This window comes from Vicia villosa, linkage group LG5, assembly GCF_029867415.1.
Source record: "Vicia villosa cultivar HV-30 ecotype Madison, WI linkage group LG5, Vvil1.0, whole genome shotgun sequence".
Lineage (NCBI taxonomy): Eukaryota > Viridiplantae > Streptophyta > Magnoliopsida > Fabales > Fabaceae > Vicia > Vicia villosa.
The window spans coordinates 168,178,770-168,203,132 of record NC_081184.1 but is presented as its reverse complement, the minus strand read 5'-3'; the positions used below and the strand labels follow the sequence as shown (position 1 = coordinate 168,203,132).

Sequence of the window (24,363 nt, the reverse complement as noted above, 5' to 3'; positions counted from 1 at the left end):
ATCAACTGGAATTTATTCATTATTATTTGCTATAAATGATGCAATAAATTTTTGGGTTAAAAATGTTATTTTTCCTAAAATGAAAATTATTTTTTTGGTTATTTCCAAATAAAAAACGAAAATTTGAATATTTAAAAGGATAGCTAGCATTATTAACTTTAATTTTTTATTTAGTTTATCTTTTCAAATAAATTTAGGAATATCTCTCCAATCAATCCGCTTCTATCTTTTTGTTTTCATTTATTTATTGGGCAATGCTAAAGAGTGCCTCCGGACACTCATTAAGGATCATTAATTACATTTTGAATTTATTAATATTTAAAATATATATATATATATATATATATATATATATATATATATATATATATATATATATATATATATATATATATATATATATATATATATATATATATATATATATATATATATATGAGGGCATATCATATGAGAATGCCTTTTTTTATATGAGAATGTGAGAATGAATCTTAACCATTGAATTTTAAAATAAATGGTGTAGATTATGTGTGAATCTTTTTTTCTCTCTCCTCCATCATTAAAATAAAATATTGAAGAGAGATAAAAAAAAGATTCACACATAATCTCAACCATTTATTTTAAAATTCAATGGTTCAGACTCATTCTCACATTCTCATATGATATGCCCTCTATATATATATATATATATATATATATATATATATATATATATATATATATATATATATATATATATATATATATATATATATATATATATATATATGTATTATATTGATAGTGACTCGTGAATTAAAATATTTTATTATTTAATATCAATTAATAATACTCAAAAAAAATTATTTAATATTAATGAATAGTAATTAAAATATAATTCAAGATAGAAAGTAAAAAATAAATACTTCTTAAATTGGATTAGTAACATTACTATTTATCTGTAATAAAAATATAAATGTTGTCTCTAAAATAAAGATAATCGTTGATTACAATAAAATAGGTAATATGATATAATGGCTTGTGAGATGGAAAACAAATTTTATGATAAAATAAATTGTTAACTTTATTAAATGCATATAATATACTAATTAATATTTTTAGTAATAATATATCAACTATCTGGGTTCTTTTGAATATATTATTTTATAAGTAGCATATATTTATAATAAATTTAAATAACTTTAACGAATTAATGACATAATCCGAAAATATATCTTAATGAAAATATATATTAGATTTATAAGAGTAGGATGTATGTTATTTTTATTTTTAAAAACACAGTATATTATATTTTCTTAAATTAAAAACATAATATATTTTTATTTTCATTAAAAACAATATATATCTTTATTCAAAATAGTGTATATTTTTTATATAAAATACTATATTTTAAAAAATAATATATTACTTGTTTATTAAAAATCCGAATATATTAAAAATCTGAATATTATTTTATAATCTTCTTTAGTCAAACATATCAAATAGCATATATTTATAATATATTTAAACATATTCTACGAATCAATGATATAAACTCTAAAATATATATTAATGAAAATACATATTAGGTTTATAAAAGTAGAATATATGTTACTTTTATTTTAACAAACAAAAAATATTATATATTATTAAAAATATATATATTTAATATCATATTAAAAACATAATATATTTTTATTTTCATTAAAAACAATATATATTATTATTATTTAAAATAGTATATGATTTATATTCAAAACAGTATATTATAAAAAGTAGTATATTACATGTTTGTTAAAAACAGTATATTATTTGTTTATTGAAAATCGGAATATATTTTTATTTATATTATATTACTATTAAAAATAGAATAAATATTATAATATATTAAAAAGAGTATATTATATATTTATTAAAAACAATATATTATATGTTTATTAAAAATAAAATAATGTTAGAAAAACATATTATAGTATATGTTTATTAACAATATTTTGTTATATTTTTATTTAAAATAGTGTAAAATGTTTATTAAAAATAAAATTTTATTTTTATTGTCATTTTATATTTTTATTTATAATATAATATATATTAAGAGTGGTGTAAGCAAAATATAATTAACAACATAATATATTATATAATATATTTGAAAAAACATAATAATAGTTTTCCTTTTCCAATAAGTGTTAATTTATTGGTCTTAGGTTAATACAAAAAGAAGGAAACATTCAAAATATTGCCCCCTAAACGTGTTAACATTAAAGTAATGCTGCATAAATGAGTTTGTCATTTTGAATATAAAATGATATGATATTTATAACCTTCCTGAGTCAATTATACCAAATAGCATATATTTAAATATCTTCAACGAATTAATGATATAAATTCGAAAATATAAATTAATGATATAATATGTTAAATTTATAAAAATAGGATATATTTTATATTTATTAAAAACAAAAACAGTATGTATATGTTTATCCAAAATAGTATATATTTTTAATTCAAAACAGTATATTATTTGATATAAAAATAGTATATTATATGTTTATTAAAAACAATAAAACATTTTTCTATTAAAAATCTGATAACAATTTTATTTATATTGTATTATTATTAAAAATAGAATACATGTTATAATATATACTAAAAATAGTATTTTATATATTTATTAAAAACAATATATCATATGTTTATTTTAAAATAATATAATGTTAAAAATAGGTATTATGTGTTTACTAAAAATATTATATTATATTTTTATTTAAAATAGTGTAACATGTTTATTAAAAGTAGAGTTTTTTTTACTCATGTAATTTTATATTTTTATCTATATTATACTATATATTAAAAATAGTGTAAGAAAGATATAATTAACAACATAATATAGCATTTAATATTTAAAAAAAAACACAATACTATTTTATTTTTTTTGCAATGTATGCTTTAAATTAAATTTATTGGTGATAGGTTAATTGAAGGTAAAAGGAGATGTTCAAAATATTGGCTCATAAATGAGTTTTTCTTTTGTGGTGTGTATTTAAAATTATAAACTAAAAATATTTTGAACATCTTTCACAAATATATGACCAATAAAATCAAAGTAACGCCACATAAATGATACATTCTGTTGCAGTAGGATATATATTTCTTGTAAATATTAAACAACGGCTAAGAACTGTTCTTATATATATGGCTGTTAGTGGAAGGATAAAACTCAGAATCGGTTCGAAAACCGGACCAACAGAACCGGTTAAATGGCCCGACCGAAAAGGACATTAGTTAAGTAATGGATCAAAAATGTATCCGTATCCAACTCAAAGAACAGGATCCATTAATCCAATAAGGAACCGGTAGTGTTTGATATAAAAACCAAAATTTTAAATTTTCTTCATTTCTTTTCTTCCTTCGTCTCTCTCTTTTCTCTTGTCTCTGACTCTCGCTCACACTACTCAGACTTCACCTGAAAATACTAAGTCCCACCCAGTCCCCCCCTCGTATCTCTCGTCTCTCATCAATAATCATGTCATCTCTCAGGGCCGGCCCTGGGCCCGGGCAAGCAGGCCCATAGCCCAGGGCCTCAAAACTAAGGGGGCCTCAATTTTGAGTATTATGGTTAAAAAATAATACCTAAAAACATATTATATATTTATTGGCGAAACTGTTAGACAAATTAATGCTTGTAGCCCAGCGGTACTCTAATTGCCTTTGGAAGTTAATTGACCAAGTTCGATACTTGACGGATACCAAATTTTTAATTTTTGTTTTTTTACAAGAATACTGCACTTCACTCGGCAAAGATGACAACATTTCTCAATAAAATTTGAGTAAAGATAATTATTATTTTTTACAAGAATACTACAATTTTGCACTTAAAATTTATAATGACATTTTAAATTAAATTTTATTCTTGTTATAATTTTATCTTAATTTATTTTAGTATAAATTTTACATTATTTACATGTTATAATTAAATATTTAAAATTTTATCATACAATTAATTTATTTTTTCTCAAATTTTTATGATGAAATCAAATTTATTATTATTTATGCTTTGATTTATTATTTTTTTGATCATAGCAATAAATTTCTTACCAACCAGAAAAACATGTGTACTGGGTCTAGAACATGGTTTAGGCATACTCCTACATTTTCAAGTCATATGATTTAGAACATGGTTTAGGCTTATTCCTACATAGTTTATGAACATGATTTAGGCCTACTCATACATTTCCTAATCAGAAGAAAAAAAAACAGCGTATTAGGGCCAGAACATAATTTTCTTTTAGTTGTTAGAAACAATTAAGACTTTATATTTTTGATTTTGTTTCCGAAATTCTTCTTCATTATGGAGGCGAATAAAAAGCCGATTTTTTGATAGGGGGCTTTTTTTTGCCCCGGGCCTCTAAAATGTCGGGACCGGCCCTGTCATCTCTTATGCAATCTCCATATGTCTCTCTCCCCCTAGGCTTCGTCTGAAATCAACGTCTCACCATTAGGGCTGTTTTAGGTCAACCGTGCGTTTTAGGGCAAACTGTGATCATCTGAAATTTTTGTGTAATGTATCCAAACTCTATATTCTTTTTATTGTTTTATGTTGTATTGTACATAGTTTGCATGTTGGTTGGAGGTACTAAAGATGACTGCTTTTTTTTAACACATTTTACATAGTTTGCCCTATGGGTTGAGGTTTACTTTTCTGTTGAGCTGAGTTGAGTTGAGGTTTACTGAGTTGAGGTTTACATAGTTTGCCCTATAGTTTGCATGTTTGTTTGCCGAGTTGAGGTTTACTTTTCTATTGAGTTGAGTTGAGATTAATTTTTTCGGCCTAAGGTTTTGAAACTTGTAAGTTTTGTTGCTGATTTAAGGTTTGCATCCATTGTAACTTGTAAGTTTTGTTGCTGATTTGAGGTTTACCTTGATGCTTAAAAATAATTGGCGGTGTTGCTGATTTGAGGTTGTATTTTACCTTGATTACCATTCTATTATTGTTTGATTGATATAATTTTTTTTGTGATGTCTTTTCAAGATTCTTCTGAGACTCCCAACATGGCTGATCTGATAGATATAAGCTTGTTGCTTGATGGGGCAAAGGAGACAATGGATGGAGGAAATTTAGAGATTGGTGAGATTATGGACTTGGGGATTCTAGACTCAGTACCAATCCCAACTGATGTTACAACTGAGACTAGATCCACTACCCAAAATACAAGTACCACTCAAAACACAACAACTGTTGTTGAGCCAACACTTCCAGTTGACCCAGCTCAGAGTTCTCAGAGCCAAATCAATGCTTTTGGTCAAGCTCCTCGTCCCAAAAAGTTTGTTGTTCATACTGATATGGTTCTTGTTGAGATGCCAGATGGTGTCAAGAAGTGGAAATGCAAATGGTGTGGTAAGCTTTATACTTATGACACTAAATAGAAAAGTACTTATAATGGTAAAAAAAACACTTAGAAAATTGCATCCAAAGGAAGCTGAGGATGAGAGGTAATACTAATAAGGAGGTAGCACAATCTAGGTTAAGTGTAGGTTTTGATAGTACTCCTAGTTTGGTCACCTAGACATATAACCATGCTAGGGTTAGAGAGGTTACAGATCATATGATTCTAGGGCATGAATTTCCTTTTTCTAGATTGAAGAGAGATTTTTCTGGTAGGAGAAATCTTCCACTGGATGGAAAATTGTTTCATGTTAGATGTTGTGCACACATCTTAAATCTGTTGGTTCAGGATGGGCTTGATATGATAAAGGTGATTGTGGATAAAGTTAGGAATGGTGTTAAATATTTGTTGAATTCTGAAACAAGGGGCAAAGCATTCAAGAAAATTGTTGATGAGTTGCAACTTGAGGGCAGGATGCAAGTATTAGATACCAAGACCAGATGGAACTCAACTTGGTTGATGTTGTCCACAACTTATCATTACAGAGAAGTATGGCCTAGATATGCTGAAGAAAATGGAGCATTTCTTAATTTTTTGCCTGATGCAAATGATTGGGAAGATGTTCATGATATTTGCAAGTTTTGGAAGTTTTTGCTGATGTGACAGGAACTATTAGTGGTACATCTTACCCTATTGCTAATTTGTTTTTGGCTGAGCTTTTCAGGGTGAAGGTTTTACTTGATAACCCCTACGGGATCTCAAACAATCCTCAGTTACAGGCCCTTGCTAATGAGATGAAGTTGAAGTATGACAAATATTGGGCAGAGTCTAATACATTGATTTCTATTGCTGCAATTCTTGATCCAAGGTATGACAATATACTTGATGTTGCCTTGTGATTATTGATGGTTTATGTTGTCACTATTTTGTTGCCTCAGTGAATCTGTTTAGCCTATGATGCATTCTGACTCAGTGACTCTGAGGCTTTTTGGTAAGCTTTTTTGTACTAATGTTGCCTTTGATAGTTGTGATTTAATTGCCCTTGTTTGAGGCCAATTGTGTTACCCGTTTGTGTGACATTAGTAGTGTATATCAGGCAGGCCAATGATGAATTCTGATTTCTAACCCTGAGGCTATTGGCAGCTATCTACTTAGTCTATGATGCATTCTGAGTGTTCATCATATTTAAGTTTTTTGTAGCCTATTTGCATACTGATGTTGCCTTGGCAGTTGTGATTTAATTGCCCTTGTTTGAGGCCAATTGTGTTACCTGTTTGTGTGACATTAGTAGTGTATATCAGGCAGGCCAATGATGAATTCTGAACCTAAGGCTATTGGCAGCTGTTTATTTAGTCTATTTAAGTTTTTTGTACCCTTTTTTGTATTGATGTTTCCTTTGTCAGTTGTGATTTAATTGCCCTTGTTTGAGGCCAATTATGTTACCTCTTTGTGTGACATTAGTATTGTATGTCTGAGGCCAAGGATGAATTATGATTTCTGAGGCTAAAAATACTTTGGAATTGATTAAGGTGGTTGACAACTCGTATTGTTAAAATAGGTATAAAATGATCTTCATCAAATGGGTATATCCCTTCTTGTATCCAAATGCTACTCAAGCAGCTTCCTATGAACAAGAGTTGGCAACCAACTTACACACTCTATTCCAATTATATCAAGACACCTTTGGAGTTAATGATGCCCTTATTTCTGAAACTCTTGAAGTAGAAAGTAGTTCTGGATTAGGAAAGAGAAGTTTTGAGAGGTTTTTAGAAACTGTGGTTGGTAGTTATAATACAAAATCAGATCTTGACTTGTATCTTGAGGAGTCTCCATTGAAGGTTCCCCCAAACACCAAGTTTGATGTTTTAACTTGGTGGATGGGAAATGAGGCCAAGTATCCTGTTCTTAGTAGATTAGCAAAAGATATACTAATTGTTCCAGTTACAACAGTTGCTTCAGAAGCAACTTTTAGTGCTGGTAAAAGGATTATTGATCCAAAATGAGCTTCAATGAAAACTAAGACCGTTGAAATTGTGCTTTGTGGGGGTGATTGGGACAAGGAGAGATACGGGATTAAAAAGGGATGCACTTCAAGTATTGTAAGTATCTGTCCTTGTTAGTTTGTTACATTGATATTCATTGTTACATTGATTTTAACATTAATGTTTCATTGTCATTGTAGCTTGAGGAACCTCAAGATGACCCTCTTACATATGATTTTGGTCAGCAATAGAAAATCTGGGTGTGGCTTCGCTTCTTAGAGATGTTGTTTTGTTGTTTTGTTGCTTTATAATGTTGAAAATTCAATGCCAATGATGAGTATGTTCTGAGGCATCAGTATGAGTGTATGATTGGACAAATGTATTTTGCATCTTTGGATCCTTTTGTAACATTCACTGAATTCTAAGGAATTCTAACATGGATCTTTTGAATTGTACAAACTCATGAATTGTACAACTTTTAATATAATCAAAATTTTGCATTATATTACATTTATTACCTCTAAAAAAAATTTAAAAAATTGTTTAAAAAATAGATATTTTGTTGGGCCTGGGAACCGAACCGAGTCTCTGGACCGGTTTCGGTTTACCCGAAATGATTGGATGAGTAGCGGATTGATTTTTTGGCCCAACATTGTTTCGGTCCGGCCCGATTTTACCCGATAGCCCTATCGGTTCAATTTCTGATAATTCTAATAACCGGTCCTGTCTGGACCGATAACAGCCCTACTTATATATGACAAAAGGGTAATTTTTATTAACAATATTTTAATACAATAGTAATTATAGGAGACCGTTCTCCTAGGTTTAATTAAAAATAAATTTTATTCCTGAAAAATTCTTCTAACTAGAATCGAACAGTAGCTCTTGCTAGATTTTTTTTTTTGGAAAAAGAAATACGCCCTCGTTAAGACAAATATCAATTGTTCCTCTTCCAAACTATTTCGCTCCTATATGAAATTCATAGCGCGCTAAAACAAAAAATTTCATTCCCTCCCTCCCTGAAATATAGAGCGCTAAAACAAATTATTTCATGACTTGTGCTGAAATTGAAACTCAAAATTCTTCTCCCCCAAACTCGTCAAACCTTCATCTTAACCCTTTTTCCCTTCTCCATTGATTCTTCAGAATATGTGAATGATTATTCTCCCAAACCCTAACCCTAATCTTTTCTTCCCTTCTCTTTTTCTTCTAGAACCCTTCAACTTGCATACACATAATTAGGATTTATCAAGGGTTTCACAAAAGTCAACTACTTCACGAAATTATGTCATTCAACGGTTTCAAGAAACATTTCAATCAAAAGTTTAATGTAAGTCTCTCGACGGTGACAATGATTTCCATGGAAGGTGCAAGGGTCATAGCACGTCGTGAGGTGGATTTTTCATTTTCATGATGAGTAAGATTTGTCGCTTCGGTAAGAGCTTCCTTCAACTTGCGTATAATCTCTCCTTCAACTTCCATCCAGTACTTTGATTCACAATAAAAATTAGTTAATTTTACTCTAGCTTATGATTTAATCAATTTTTCTTCTTCTGTTTTATTTGCTGTGGAAATAACCTTGCTCTGCCTTGATAGAACTACTAGTAGCTAAGACAGTGTGCTGCCTGCTGGAACTACGTGTAGTTGAGTGAGTATGCGAGAGTTAAATTCTTCTCGGTAACAACAATTTAGTGCTACATTATTATTGAGAAATTTGTGTCTACTGATTTGAAGTTGTGGTGCTTATTGAGTCTACTGACTTTTAAATTAATTTGTTTGTTCTGTCTTTTTTAGTACTTTAATGTACTTTGAAAAAATTGATGCATAGAATTTGATGTGAATATGATATCTTATTTGAGTACTTTACTATACTGTGAAAATGACAAACATTATTTATAGTATTTGAAAAAGAAGTTAACTTGGACGATATATCAGTTATAGGAGATTCACTTTTCAGTCTCTATAAACCATTCATTTTTATTTTTATATATTATTAATTTCATGTTTGGGAAAGAGTAACTGAATTTCAAAGAGTTGTTCATTGCGATAGTAAAATTTCTTCTCAACATCCAACTCACAATTTAAACTTAAGTTCTGTTATAGGAGTTTCACCTTTCATTTTTATTTTCTATAAAGTAACCGAAGTTGAGAGATTTTCTTTTTCAGTATTGACAAGTGTTACTGCTCATTATGATTGTAAAAGATGCGTCACACTCTTTTGTCTCTCATGGTTGCTAAGCATTTATGACGGAAGTGTTTTATATGAATGAAAGTCTAGCTTTAGAGAACTCTTCTCTACACTTATTAACCATCGAATGCTCGATGTTGGCACATATGAAACCATTGGTTTTTTGTTGATTTTGGCAGGAAACACATAAGGTGGAATGGCAGTGACCACATAATGGTGGAGTTTAGGTTGTCCATGTCTGGTTTAACCAAATTTGAGAGCGAGAACATCTTCTTCCATTCTGAGTGGAATCTAGTTGACTTTTAGGTCAACATGGTCGATCGTTGATCATTTGAGCAGTTGACTGGGCAATCTTATGATTCAAGCTTTGAAACTTGGCATGAGGATAATTTGAGTTATATGAGATATCACGAAGTCCAGTTGAGGCCTTAGAGGTCCAATTTCCTTTGATTAAACCAAAATCCCTAGTTTGAGGGTTTATCCCTTAGGAGGAGCTTTGCCTGATGAACCTTGAGTCCTCTTGAACATTTGAGAACCCTAGGATATGAGGAGATCATGTTGAAGCCAATTATCTTGAATATGGGAGAGAAAGTTTGAGGGTGCAACACCTAGCTACTAACTTTCGTTTTATAAGATTTCTTTGAAAGTGATCAAGGATATTAGAGAAATTCAAAGGAGGTTCTTGTGGCAGGGGGTCGTGGAAAAGAGAAGTGTGGTGTGGGTGAAATGGGACAGTAACTTGAGATCAAGATTATGGAGTAGGGATGTTGGAAGGTATGATTCAAATGACTCTTTTTGGTGGAGGGACCTAGTGGCGTTGTGTGCCATTCCTCGTGGAATTCTGCATAATATTTCTGTCAAAATTGGTAACGGTAATGTGGCTTGCTTTTGGAATTCTCGCTGGCTTGGAAGTAATTTCTTGGCTGATTTATATCCAATGTTGTACCAAGAAATTACCTTTAAAAATGACACTGCCCACTGTTTGGAGCTTTAAAGAGGTAATTCTTGAAGTTGGGATGTTATTAGAGCTCAAGAGGTATTAAGGCAGGAGGCATCCTCGGAGCTGATAGAATTGCAAAAGTTGCTGCTGGAAACCGAGTTGCAAGCGAATTTTGAACATGTAATTGTTTGGCCCTTTGACGTGTCCTAATGCTTTACGGTTTGTTCCTGTTATAAATTGTTAATTCAAGGGCAAGTAGATGGAGTGGAGCATCTTGGCATTAATCATGGGCTGAATTTTATTTGGGGGGCTCGGGTGCCATCTAAAATAAAGATCTTTGGCTGGAGATTACTACAAGACAGATTGTCGACGAGGAAACAATTTTTACGAAAAGGAATTATTGAGTTGAATCAAGTGGCCAAGTGTGTTTTTTGTGGACAGCATAGTGAAGACCCAAACCATCTTTTCATTTTTGTCCTAAGATCCAAAGGTTGTGGACTGGTATCATTCAATGGTTCAAGATGGACAGCCATGTTGCAGTAGATTGTTGTAGTCAAATTCGAATGGGCGTAACCTCCTTGTCGAGTAAGTTTCAAAGTAAAAGAGTTACAGCGATATGGGTGATAATTTATTGGTGCATTTGGAAGGTTCGTAACGACATGATTTTCAATAATGTGGAGTATGATAGCGATGAATTATTTTATTCGATCCTTTGGTATACTTGGTGGTGGTTTGCAATAGTAGCTAAAGATAGAATAATGTGTAATTTCTACGAATGGTTTAAAAACCCATTTTTGTGCATTTGATTTTGCTTTATGCTGGGCTTCAGGTTATCCTTCTCTCTTGTAAGGGTTGAGTACCCGTAGTACTCTCTTTTTTAATACAAGAGTTATTTATGAAAAAAATAAATAAATAATATAATCTCTTTGTTGAGCTCGGCATAGTCAAGTTTAATCTTTATCATCCCAAACATGAAGTCGAGGGCTCTTTATGCCGCATCACCATCTGATATCTCTTTAGTGACAAGCCCAAACCAATCAGAGTTTAAGGTAATCCCTAGTAAACCCTTTTGAGATGCCTGCATATTTATTAAAAAAAAAAATTATTTAGTTGGCAACAGCTTCAAAGCATGATCTACCAACATGAAGTAACTCGGCTAGATAGAAATAAACCTGCGAATAATTCAAAAATATGCCACGCAATTAATACCATAGCATTAATTGGAATTTAAAACCACTTACTAGAAAAAGCACAACAACAAATATTACATTTCTCATTTTTGAGCACCAAACACTTCTCATTTCTCGAGCACTAGACACTTTTTTTGACAAACGAGCACTAGACACTTAGCCACACCAAATCCTACATCTAAAATATTATTACAATGCAATGTAGTTTTCTGTTCAAGATCTGTGCAAAAACCATATACATATATAAAAATTAAAATAAATAAATAAATCTTTATGTAATAAATATATAGTCTCTATAAGAAAAAATTTGTAATGATGAACGGATATTTTTTGGTCTTGCGACGGTTCTAAGTGTCGTTAAAATAGAACTGCGGCGGATTGACATTTGTTGTTAAACTTGTGGTCGAAAGCATGTTTTGCTGCAGTTTATAAAAAATATCTCGACTATTTGCGGCAGTTCTAAACCCCCGATAATTTTATTTTGCGACTTTAATGTTTTATTTTGCAGCGTTCTTAAACCGCCAGTATTCTAGCCATTTAGTTTATTTATTTTTATTATTTGTTACTGCACAAGACATGATAGCATGCTGCTTATATAAGTAAAATAAAAACTCAATGTTAATGTTATATTTTCCACTCTGGCTTCTGTATCAGAAGTACTAAAACCACTTAGCTATGAGGAAAGTTACAAGCCATTGCAACCTACATGGTTTTCTCTTAATTTCTCGTGGTAGCACTGAAGGTGTAATACCAACCTTAACTTCTCTCATAATTTCCTTGAAATGTTCATGAGACATTGTAACTTGAATGACAAAGAATGTTTGCGCATATTATTACCTAGCACTATATTATATACAATAATACAATCTCTAAACTTCTTGCTAATAAATTCAATTTAACAAGTAAAGAAGGTAAGTACATCTGGCAAATTGGATTTATTGAGGTATGAAATAATGTACAGTATCTAATCAAATCTTTGGGTATATATCTAATCAAATTTTGTCAAATAATAAAAGCATATTATTTTTTTTATTTTGATTCTTAAATATTTTAAATCATTTAATACTTTAAATATTTTATTTTTCTCTATTAAATATTACTTACATATTATGATATTTTTAAATATGATTTTATCTATCTATATATATATCGTATCTAAAAAAATATATTTGTATATTGATGGCTAGATTTTTTTTTCACTCTATAAATTGAGTTACCTAAAGTTTTATAAACATATTAGAAAATACAGTAATAGCAACTAAGACAAACCTGTGACATGGAGGAGGAGATTTTTGTTAAGACTTTAAGCAAAAGGTCTATTTTCAAATTGAAGGTAAAAACTAATGATTCTATTAACACGATCAAGAATATAGTGGTTGATAAGCTAACTCTAGCCGATCAACAAGAATATATGATATTTTTCAATAATGAATACAAACCTCTAAGTTCTATAGAAAAACTTGAAGATGCAAAATTTGCTGGAACAAATAAATCTCATAAGTGCACCTTAATATTGACGGAGGGAGATTCCGCCAAAGCATTTGTTGTAAGTTTCTGTCTATTGTTAATCGCTATTTCAATATATGTTATGAATATTATGATTTTTATTCTAATGTTCTTTATTGTTTTGTAGATGAGTGGATTGTCTTCAATAATCAACGGTGAAGACATCTATGGCGTATTTCCACTAAAAGGAAAGATTCCAAACATACGCAGGAGGTCTAGGCTAAATGACATAATAAACAATGAAGAAATTCAAAGTTTTATTACTATTTTAGGACTTAGAGGAAAAAAAGAAAATGATATTTATAAATCTGGCTCAAATTCTTTGAGATACGGTCATGTGATGATAATGAGCGATCCTGTAATAATCTTTCTTTTTCTTTCTCAATTGTATTTGTTACTTTCAATTTCTTACTCATTTAAAGTGTTCATGTCTTTTGTGTACAGGATTATGACGGCTCACACTTTAAAGGACTTGTCATAAATTTGTTATACATGTTATGCCCTTCACTACTGAAATGTCCGAATTTTTTGTCTCATCTTCTCACACCAATAGTCAAGGTTAATTTTATATTAAACTATCTAATAAATCCTCTTGTTATTGTTATTTTAATTTATTAATTTTATTCTCACGTTTTCATTTTACAATTTTAATCATTTTATTATATAATTTTTTAATCTTAAATACAACAACCAGAGTGATATGAAATTTTAGTACTTATTGAAATTTTATTAAATTATGCCACTGAATATAGGATCCAAACTTGTATGAGTTAATATTTGAATAAAAAATATAGTGAGTATTTCCACAAATAGATGATAAAATTTGCAAGGAATATAGTAGAAAGGAATTGGAAGGAATCATTGTCGTTTTCTTATTACTAAATATGGTGATTTAAATTTTTTCGTTGCGTAGCTCTGGCTAATTGTGTTTTTATATGAAGAAGAAAAATATACATAATGCTTTTCATGCAGATTTCTAAATCGGGGATAAAACAATCATTTTATTTCCATAAGCAATATGAAACATGGGAAAAAGAATGCCAGGATTCATCTACTTGGGAGATAAGTTACTACAAGGTTTGTTGCTGCAATGAAAATTTTATATTTACATAAATAAATTCTCCTTTTAATGTTGTTTTCTCTTTTGTAGGGTTTGAGTACAAACACTTCTGAGGAAGCGGTGGAGTACTTTCAAAACATTGAAGAGCATAAAAAAAGTTTTATTTGGAAAAGTGAAGATGATCAGGCTATTGAACTGCCATTTGATCCTAAAAATACATCGGGTAGAAAAGATTGGATCAGAAATTTTAAGGTGTGATGTTTATCAATGAGATAATATTCTTTAAGAACATCATTAATAAATTTAAGGAGACTGATTCATTTTTTTTGTTTTGTTTTAGCATGAGAATCCGAAGACCTACCTACAAGCGAGTACTACCAGCTATGCAGACTTCATCCACTCAGAGTTAATATTGTATTCAATAGCTAATATTCAAAGGAGGATTCCCTCATTAGTTGACGGATTTAACAAAGTTCAGAGAAAGGTTATTTTTTCCTTGTTTCTACGTGAAGAAATCAAACTAGTAAAACCAACATATGTTGGCAATTTAATTGGTTATGTGTCTGAGCACACCTGCTATCACCATAACGAAGTTTCTATTGCCGACGCAATTATTAAAATGGCGCAAGATCATATGAATAGTAATAACATAAATCTTCTCTTACCATTGGGTCATTTTGGTAGTTCTAAATTGGTAAGATAAATCTGTTTCTTATTTATTTACGTTGAAGATTAACATTTTTGTTGTTTTATACTTAATCTTATTTAGTAATCATACTATCTAGTCTTAGTAGTAACTATAATTTTCTCTTTTCAGCAAGGTAAAGATCATGCAGCTTATAGATACATACGCACTCAACTTAATTGTATTACTAGATACATATTCCTTAAAGATGATGATATGTTTCTTGATTACTTAAATGAAGATGGAGTGTCAGTAGAACCATATTGGTATTTTTTTTCTCTTTGTATTTATATTAGTGATTATAATATAATGTGGAAATACCATAACTTATTCAAATTGTATTTAAATGTGGTACAGCTACAGACCAATAATACCCATGATTCTTGTCAATGGTTGTGTAGCAATGAGTGTGGGTTGGATTTCATATATTCCAAAGTATCATCCAATGCGTATTATTAGAAATATTAAAAGTTGGTTGAAGGATAGGACAATGAAGCAATTAGTTCCATGGTACAAAGGATTTAGAGACAAGAAATCTTTTTTGGTGAATGGCAAAGTGGAAATAACAGGTTTAAATAGCTTTGAAATACAAGAGATTCCTTTCACTCGGTGGTCTACAGAAACTTACAAAAAGTTTCTTACATCTCTAACTAAGGGGCCTCGTGGAGAAACACCTCGCATCAAGGTAAATGACCTAAATAAATAATTAATTTTTTAGATATATATTTAGCCACAAGATATACCATACTTTTTTTAATGATTTTATGGGAATATTTTCTTCAATGCAGTGTTTTGAAGAAATAAAAGAAAAAGCCGGAGAAATTACCTACTTTAAAGTTCGCCTGTTTCCCAGAGAGAATAAGGAGCCACTAAAGGTCGAAGACTTAATGAAAAAATTTCGCCTTCAAGGTTCCATTTCAATCAAAAACATGAACCTTCTGGATGAAAATATGAAACTAAAAAATTATGATAATACTAAAACAAGTACGTTACCTTCTTTCACATTCCTTTGCATATAACTTTTTTAATGTCGTATATAAACTTAATTATGTTATTTTATTATTTTGCAGTTCTTAGAGAATTTTCTGAAAATCAATTGTCTTTTTATGGAAAAAAAAAGGTGAGTTTATGAGGTAAAGTTTAAATAGAACAGTTATTAACATCAGCTTATCTAGTAATTAATACAAATTGAGGTGATATTTGTCAATGCAGAGAGATAAGGTAGCCAAACTTGAGCGTGATATAAAGAGTCTATACTACAAAATTGTGTTTATAGAATTGTTGAATATGAAGAAAAACTCTCCATTGACAACTTTTATGGAGAAAACAGAATTGCTCTCTATATTCAAGGAAAAGTTATCAGAAAAGAAAGAGCAGGGAGAACATAATTATCCGGAAGAACATAATCATGATGATGTATACAATTTTGTTAAATCCATGCCTATTGGCACCTTGTTTGATGATGATGACAGTTTGCCGAAGATGAAAGATGAAAGGAAAAGAATGAAAGAGGAACTTGAAAATTTGGAGCATACAACACCAGAAACTTTGTGGCTCAATGATCTAGAGCGTTTTGAATCTATTGCAAAGAACCTGCTGCCTGAGGTGTATACCTCGGCCAACGAAGATTGATAATTAGATTAGTCTCTCAATATTTAATCAAATCTTCTAATTTTTTTTTTTTTCATATCATTACACTAGGATAACAAAATCCTTACACAAATAGTGTTAGAGATGAACTTATATGTTTTTACATTGTAAAGTTTTTCTGCACGCGTAAAAAATCAAGTCATGTCAAATAGTTAACATCTTGGAATTTAGAATGGAACTTTTGTATAACCTACCAATTGCTGAATATACCAAATGCCGAAATTTTGAATTGAATCATATTTCTATTTCTATCAGAGAAAACCAACAACCCCAGTAAGAATTTACATAAGAACTTACATATAACCTACCAAATGCCGAATTCCAGACCAAAACCCACCCAAGCCCCGTCTAATCATCTTGCAGGTGTATTAGCGTATCCGTGTTTCTGTCAAAGTCTGCACACAACTAAATATCACCTGTAGTTCTAACAACTACATGAACCTGTAGAACATATGCAACAAAATTATTACCACGACTGTCATGCCATTTTCACTAGCGAGTTTTCAATTCAATACGTTTAAGCTATGTCATAGCTTCATCCAAGGCACGTGGAACTATATATATACATCTAGTAAAAGGAAATTGCAATAAGCAATCACACATTACAATTTTTCATGTTCAGTCTAATATACTAGTTCATAGTCATGCATCATCTTGCTTAACATATTTCTACAAGTAGAAAATTGCAGCCTTGTAAAGACACTATATGTATGACTCATATGAGATACTATGCATACTTGTTTGTGGCAATGGTAATTGGATTCACTGCCTTTGTTTTTAACACCTTGATAATATAAAAAGTAAAATGTATTAAGTAAAAGTTGGCAAAACATATATCGCATTCAGACGAATAAAAGATACATTGACATTAGTAAAACATAACATAGCTAGAAATATATTCAAAATTATCAATCTGGTTTTGGTAGAATAATGACTGATAAACATACTTGTATGTAATGGAAAATGAGCTTCTCCTTCCAAGAGACTCCATAGTACTTTTCAGATTCCTTCGCCATAGACATAAATTCAGTGAACACAGAATGAGAAGCTCGGGCTACTGTTCCATTCACGAGAAAAACGTACAGGAGTATCTCAGTTAACAATGTCAAACCAAGGCAAACAAATGAGGAAAGGTTCAAAAACAAAACACACTGAAGTAAAAGTCTATCTTGAAGATCATTTCCATCCGAACAATTGCATACGTCGTAATTCCAATATTCTTACAAAATGAACATTCATATCACAGAAGATGACCCAAATCCAGCAAGAACAAACAACTCAACCTACATTTATCTATCCAAGCACAGATTTTTAGTATTTTCAGATACAGAAAAAGCACCCAAATGTATGTAGAATAGTTTCATCATAGAATAAAACATGATTATTTCCAAAATCAAACTAAGCACAAGATAGAATAATAGCAAAAGTGGGTTTGGTGGGTTTTGTGGATTTCCTTATCCGCCTAAAACAAAGAAGAGAGAAATTTGAATTTGTGAGAATTGAAATGAGATCAGCGACATGGGAATTGACTAGGGTTTTGAGATGTTGTTAATGATCTTGATTGAATGTAGAAATTTAAAGGGAGTTTCGGAGTTCAGAGATGATTGATTTTGAAGAGGTGAAAAAGGGAGTCGCTTTTTCTTGGAAGTGATGTCTGGTTTACTCAAGCTATTAAATTGTACTCAAACTATTTAATTTTTATATATTACTATAATAGATTATTATGATTAGGGCTCGACAACGGGCCGGGTTGGACGGTTTCGGGCCCAAAAGCCTCACCCAACCGAACCCGCAGTTGAACAATATATACCCATTTCCGCCTATTCTCTTATTCGGTTTGGCCGGGTTGGGTTATGACGGGCCGCGGGTTAATACAAGCGGTTTAATCGGGTTATTGGGCTGATTTTTTACTGTGCCCAATAACACATTTTGAGCTACAAATTACTACAAGTTAAATTCAACATAAATCCAAATGACTACATAAATTCAAATTATAAACAATAGTCTAATACTTTTAATTAGTTCTTTTAATTTATTTAAAGAACAATTGTGATTGGAGTAATTTGAGGATTAAGCTAAAATATAAACAATAGTCTAGTACCAAGGACTTGTGTAGAAGTGATTCTCTTTTTTGGATCTGGATTGAGCATCTTCCTGCCTAGATTTTTAGCACTGTTTGATAACGATGGCCATGGTTCCCTAACAAAATTAAGTTCATTGATGGCCATGGTTCTCTAACAAAGTTAAGTTCTCCTTCAAATATGGCATTAAATATTCCCTTTTCAGTTTCTGCAAAGAAAATTAACCATACCATATATGTGTTAATTTTTCAATCAAAATCTCAACCAAAAACTATAAATATAGTATCAAATTTTGAAATTACAAGTTGATCTTACCAGCCAAAAAAGGTGGTACACCACTAAGGAGAATATACAATATCATGTATGCACTCCAAATGTCTATTTCCTTGCTAACCCTGACGCAGTACCTCAGGAGCAACATAGTAAGCACTGCCTACCATATCACGATAAACCTTGAAGTGAAGTATATATAGTAAACACTATATATGAATTTTCAAGCAATTAACACCAAGAATAATAAAATACTTAATCCTAACTCATGTACTATGACAACCAACCACAACCATAAGCAATTAACTCCAAGAATTAACAAAAAATTTATTGAAAAACCAAAGGATATGATGTTTCATAAGCATAGCACACATTACCATTTTGATTGTCTTTTAAAACTTAAGGATGTGATGTTCCATCATTTTCTCACTCAGTAAGCACAAAATTGATACCACAAATTTGATTTTCCATAAACTAGCATAAGCACATAAGCATAGCACATAAGATAGCACACATTACCAGTTTGCATGTTTAGATTGATTGTAATATAGTTAGAATTAAAATATTCTATTGTAAGATGAGTTTACTGCTATTTGTGTAACAATAGTTGTTTCCTGGTATTTAGTAGTTTCAATTCAACGAAGGTTTCACCATAACTTTGTCAAATTTATTATTGATCCAAATATGACATTAATACCGACCAGAACTTAAGCAATGGAAGACAAGAAAAGAGGAAAATGTTCTACCAGAAAAATGACGTGCAACAAGGGCAACAAGATTCATAGATGATTTTCCACACTGCTCCACAAGATTAGAAGCTTTCCCGTCAAAATTTCTTTCTAGATCAATCCCAACCTAGCAGTAGAAGTGAAGATATTAGACATGACTATGAGATTTCAAGAGATGCTTATAAATTATTAACTAATAGTTACATTCAAATAATTAATTGGTCAAAAAAAAGGAATGATGTAAATAGAGCTGTCGATACATATTTTTTAAAAAGCTGCCACTTGAACAAAAATAGCATACTCGGTGGTATTGTTCTTTCATGTTAGTAATTACAATTTGACTGGGGTGGGGTTCATGCTCAAGCACATCAGGTAACCAAATATATACCAAACAAATATGAACATAAACTTTAGTGTTCTGTTCACTATCCTGAGGCCTATATGCACCAGTACATGCTCTACGATACACTATAAGCTCGTTTCAGTTATGTACCTAAACTACCTATCCTTAAATAGTCTAAACAAACTGTAGTCTCAAATCTTATTTGCTGATAAAAACATGAACCGAATTGAAGATGAAGTTTGACACACCTATTGTCGGTTCCCTATCATTCTAATTTCTATGCATGAAAATAGAGGTGAGTAAAACAATGTGCTTTTATTCCACACTACAAGATGAGTAAAACAATTTGCTTACCAGATTGAAGTGTCAGCCAATATCTCCGCAATGCAGCTATTTCCAATTTGCTCAAATTAACCTCCTCTGGCCGGTTTGGGAGGACTAAAGATTGCCTGATAAAAAATTGTTATATATTTCAAACAAATTTTTATGAGAAATCAAATTAGACACAAATTAAAAAACCTGATCTACTTTAGTACTAGAGAACAATAACTCTTCGTCGTGATGTGTTTTCCATGAAAGAACTGCCCTCCGTGCTAGCTAACCTGAAAGAGTCACACACAACACAACACACACTAACATCAATCAAATTTGAGAGTTGGAATGGAAAGAGTCAAGAAATTGTAACCATTGCTGAAGATCATCGAAGGTTTCGAAAGAACGATGTCTATTCCATTTTTTGTCCTTGTGAGTGGTAGAAAAAGTTAAGAAGAGAGAAAAAGAATGCAGATATCGTAAAGTTGTTGATGGTGGTGATGGTGTAAAGAGGCGTGGGTTGAGGGAGTTGTTGATTGTGGTGATGGTGTAAGGAGGCGTGGGTTGAGGGAGGCAGATGAGAAATTATTGAGGATGTGTTTGGTTAGGATTAGATGGAGGGGAGTGGAAATTTTTAATTAAATATGTTTGATTTAAACTTTAGGAGGGGAAGGTAAGGGAGGGGAGTAAAATCCCTCCAAACCATATTTTTTGCGTTTCTCCGAATTAGGGGGATTTGGAGAGGAGGGAATTTGAGTTGTTTTAAGAGAATTTCTCTCTCAACTCCATGGCCCTCTTGCGCACCACTGAATTGTCTATTTTGCCTTCGTGCTTCTGTAGATGCATCTCCGGAAGCATCTTTTTTGCTTCCGTAGATGTATCTACGGAAGTATTTCGTATGTGGATCTACGGAACGGTTTGGTGTTATAGCTCGCGTCAGACTTTTCCCCTCCCTCATTCTCTTCGTTTCAAACTCAAACACAAACATAAACTCTCCTCATACTCTCTCACCTTCAAATCTCTTTCAAGTTCTACTTCAAATCTCTTGTCAACATCAACTTCAAACAAGGTTTAGCAACATCTACATCAACTTTAATCGGTAAGTTTTTTTTTTAATTTTAATTAATTTAGAGTAGTTTTGAAATTGAATTGGAATTTGATATTTAGGAGTAGAAATGGATTGATAGATTTAGCAATAGTGTTTAGAGACAATGTAGGGGTTGTTTGAAGTTTTAAACGGATGATCAAGCCACAAAAAATAGGTTTCGTAGTGGCTGGACTGACTCAGACGCCATTGTTGCGTTTTTGAGTTTCAGTTGCTTCTGTAGATCCATCTACGGAAGAGATGAACGTCGGGGCTTTTGTCGCTACCCCGCGAAAATCAACAGAGTCGCCACTAATATATTTATCCTGAAAAGGAAGGGAATGCCAACAAACCACGAAACAAAACAACGGTCTCACGACCAGAGAAGAGGGTAATGGAGTCGGTTACACGAGGGGAAGGTATTAGCACCCCTCGCGCCCATCGTACTCGATGGTATCCACGCTTGTGTCTAAAACTATGGGTGTGTAAGCAAACTTCGCTAATCTGGACTAAAATGCATGCAAAACATAGGAAAAAGAAAGAGTTATACTCGCATGGGCCCTACCCCGCTGCCTACGTATCCTTTTTGAGGAATCAGAGGTATCGTAGCTCGGCTAACTAATTTTTGTTTGTTTTATGTTTTTTAGGTGAGCGAGTTACATTCGCACTCCGCTGCTTGACCTTTAGAGGCTTACGCTTGGGAATGGAGCAGAAATAATAAGCTCTTAAGAAAAGAAAATCAAAGAGTTGGTTTGTATTTTAAAAGATGCATGAGGAAAACCTAAGCTAAGGGGGGGAAGTTTGCTACCTATGTTATCATACAAAGGGTACAAGTCTAAACTAACCTAGCGACCTATGGGGAAAAAGCGAATGCAAACAAAAGTATCACAAAAATGAGTCTCGCTCGTAAAGCAGACACCTACTGGCGCAGGCCAAGTAGTAGAAAAGTGGTCCTGCCATAGCCAAGGGGAGCTGATCACCCGGGTCAGCCAAGCATTAGGCCAAACACAATAAGGAGATAGGGCCATAGACAAGAGGAGTGAATCCCTCTCAGCAACCAAGTCGTCACACTGTGGGAAAAGGGGTCCCTTGCCACGGTATCATGTCACCAGGGCAAGAAAAGATCTGGGGGGAACGGTGCGTGCGTACACCGAACATCTATGTCGAGCGACGCGAGCTATAGAAAGTGCGGGGTCTATCTACTAAACCCTTCTCACTTGCCTTGTACATGTCTTTTGACTCGATGATCTTTGACATGTGTTCAGAGCTCAGAACTTGCAAAAAGTGAGCATAAGAACGACATGGGGACTGAAAGTTGCGGGGGTTGATTGCTAACCCTTTCCGCTTGCCTTCTAGAGGACTTACAATTGTTAGGACTTCCTGCAAGCACAAACGTAAATACACCTACAAAAATAGAGCCTCATTCGAGGGCTTGGCCAGATACAATGCATTCCAAAGTCCTACTTCTCATCTTAAAGGATGAGGAAAGCGATAAAATTCTGGAAGAAGATAAAATGAAACGAGATCAATACCAAATGAATTATGATCCGTAAACTGCAGCAAAATAAGAAAGAAAACCAGAGATCCCGCAAGCGAGCTAGCAAAGGCAACAACAAATAGTCAGCACACCGATTAGCCACATAAGCAAACAAGAGTGAACGTCTTGAAAATAAATCACGCGTCGACATGTGCGTCGAGCACAACCACAATACACCTGCAAGGGAAATAAGTAATTCAGACAAACAGGTATAAAGTATAAGATGTGTCTCCCAGATGAGAACACGACACGAGGGAATGAGATTTTGTCCCGCAAATAAAGCGGAACACAAATGAGATAAGCGTCATCGGTAATCATCCTTCCAAATGCCTTGCACACTAGCACACAAGTTAAAGATAACAACATATCGCAATCGGAATTGCATTATTATACTACAAACTAAACCGAAAATGGATAACGACATAAAGTGCGGAAACACGAAACAAGTAAACAAAATCCAAACAGGATGGCAATGGCATGCATGAGAAAATATACGAAAACATGTCGGAACACGCGACAAACAAACGACAAATACACGCGAGTAAACGCACAAAAACCACATCGGAAGCGAGCCAAAATACAATCATGAAGGATATATAATTCAGCAAGATAAACCAATCCATAATAAATTACATTTCACAAGCTTTCCAACGATATAAAGAACGTGCAAATTGGAGTTACGAGTCAAAAGATATGCATTTCCTAAGTTGAAAGCAAAAACAAAGCTTTTACCAGCGACGTAATCGGTTACGGCTAGGAGCGTAACCGATTACGCTGAAGTCAGTAGCACAAACAAAGCAAAACACGGGTTCGTAACCGGTTACGGCCTGGAGTGTAACTGATTACGATATGCACAGAAGCAAAAGGAAAAAGAAAATACAAGTTCGTAATCGGTTATGGCCAGGAGTGTAACTGGTTACATTGTGCACAGAAACAGCGTAACAAGGCAAACACGGGTTCGTAATCGTTTACGGCCTGATGCGTAACCAGTTACATCAGCACCAGAAGCAAAAAAACCGCAAAATTAACATCCAAAAGTACTTCAATCACACATCCATCAAAAGATATATCTAAGCACAAATTTGCCTCAATTTGCACAACATTACGAACATCAAACAACCACAATTAAGCCTCAATTTTCATGCATTACATGCTAACAACATCAATCATCAATTCCTAAGTTCATGTTAGCATTAACACAAACACTTAAGGCTCACAACAAACCACAACAATGGGTCCTATCAATTATGCACACAAAATCATCACCAAATCAAGGTTCTAAGGTATAAGAGTAAAGATCAATCATCAACAATCATCAATCATCACTAACAAATCATAGATCTATATTCAAATTCACATGATGATCAACAATTAAACACTTAATCTGAGATTATGAGTGTGTGTGTTGTGTGTGTGTGTGTGTGTATATATATATATATATATT

The 24,363-nt window shown here is 32.2% G+C and overlaps 3 protein-coding genes and 1 long non-coding RNA gene across 7 annotated transcripts; 3 read left to right on the top strand and 1 right to left on the bottom strand.

Annotated features, from left to right (window-relative positions):
• The first annotated feature begins 5,416 nt into the window (after window positions 1-5,416).
• Window positions 5,417-7,366, top strand: LOC131605974 (zinc finger BED domain-containing protein RICESLEEPER 2-like). The gene is made up of 4 exons (XM_058878261.1): window positions 5,417-5,469; window positions 5,615-6,001; window positions 6,088-6,231; window positions 6,922-7,366. Exons 1-4 carry the CDS (start codon window positions 5,417-5,419, stop codon window positions 7,364-7,366), a joined length of 1,029 nt encoding a protein of 342 aa, XP_058734244.1.
• Window positions 7,367-12,939: 5,573 nt separating this feature from the next.
• On the top strand, window positions 12,940-15,620 carry LOC131605973 (DNA topoisomerase 2-like). The gene is made up of 8 exons (XM_058878260.1): window positions 12,940-13,209; window positions 13,297-13,527; window positions 13,614-13,727; window positions 14,142-14,246; window positions 14,320-14,481; window positions 14,570-14,923; window positions 15,047-15,180; window positions 15,272-15,620. Exons 1-8 carry the CDS (start codon window positions 12,940-12,942, stop codon window positions 15,618-15,620), a joined length of 1,719 nt encoding a protein of 572 aa, XP_058734243.1.
• A 72-nt stretch (window positions 15,621-15,692) lies between these two features.
• On the top strand, window positions 15,693-16,798 carry LOC131603806 (DNA topoisomerase 2-like). Its single transcript, XM_058876242.1, has 3 exons — window positions 15,693-15,898; window positions 15,985-16,034; window positions 16,127-16,798. The coding sequence occupies exons 1-3, from the start codon at window positions 15,697-15,699 to the stop codon at window positions 16,544-16,546; spliced, it is 672 nt and encodes a 223-aa protein (XP_058732225.1). The 5' UTR covers window positions 15,693-15,696; the 3' UTR covers window positions 16,547-16,798.
• On the bottom strand, window positions 16,744-20,917 carry LOC131603807 (uncharacterized). 4 transcript variants are annotated; one of them, XR_009284505.1, is made up of 7 exons: window positions 20,506-20,917; window positions 20,341-20,435; window positions 19,662-19,770; window positions 18,961-19,097; window positions 18,666-18,853; window positions 17,512-17,621; window positions 16,744-17,005 (listed from the first exon to the last, which is right to left on the bottom strand). It is a non-coding gene; the product is annotated as an uncharacterized LOC131603807 (long non-coding RNA). The 4 variants fall into 4 exon arrangements; XR_009284504.1 differs by having other exon boundaries at window positions 18,961-19,078; XR_009284507.1 differs by having other exon boundaries at window positions 18,961-19,074.
• Window positions 20,918-24,363: the final 3,446 nt, after the last annotated feature.

Excerpts from the sequence above, each read along its gene's own strand:
- LOC131605973 (XM_058878260.1), top strand. The coding sequence starts at position 12,940 with ATGGAGGAGGAGATTTTTGTTAAGACTTTAAGCAAAAGGTCTATTTTC. Across the intron at positions 13,728-14,141 it reads TTCTCACACCAATAGTCAAG|ATTTCTAAATCGGGGATAAA; the intron begins GTTAATTTTATA and ends CTTTTCATGCAG. Across the intron at positions 14,924-15,046 it reads ATTTTGGTAGTTCTAAATTG|CAAGGTAAAGATCATGCAGC; the intron begins GTAAGATAAATC and ends TTCTCTTTTCAG.
- LOC131603806 (XM_058876242.1), top strand. The coding sequence starts at position 15,697 with ATGCAGTGTTTTGAAGAAATAAAAGAAAAAGCCGGAGAAATTACCTAC. Across the intron at positions 15,899-15,984 it reads TTATGATAATACTAAAACAA|TTCTTAGAGAATTTTCTGAA; the intron begins GTACGTTACCTT and ends ATTATTTTGCAG. Across the intron at positions 16,035-16,126 it reads CTTTTTATGGAAAAAAAAAG|AGAGATAAGGTAGCCAAACT; the intron begins GTGAGTTTATGA and ends TTGTCAATGCAG.
- LOC131605974 (XM_058878261.1), top strand. The coding sequence starts at position 5,417 with ATGGTAAAAAAAACACTTAGAAAATTGCATCCAAAGGAAGCTGAGGAT. Across the intron at positions 5,470-5,614 it reads AAGGAAGCTGAGGATGAGAG|ATTGAAGAGAGATTTTTCTG; the intron begins GTAATACTAATA and ends TCCTTTTTCTAG. Across the intron at positions 6,232-6,921 it reads GCTGCAATTCTTGATCCAAG|GTATAAAATGATCTTCATCA; the intron begins GTATGACAATAT and ends TTGTTAAAATAG.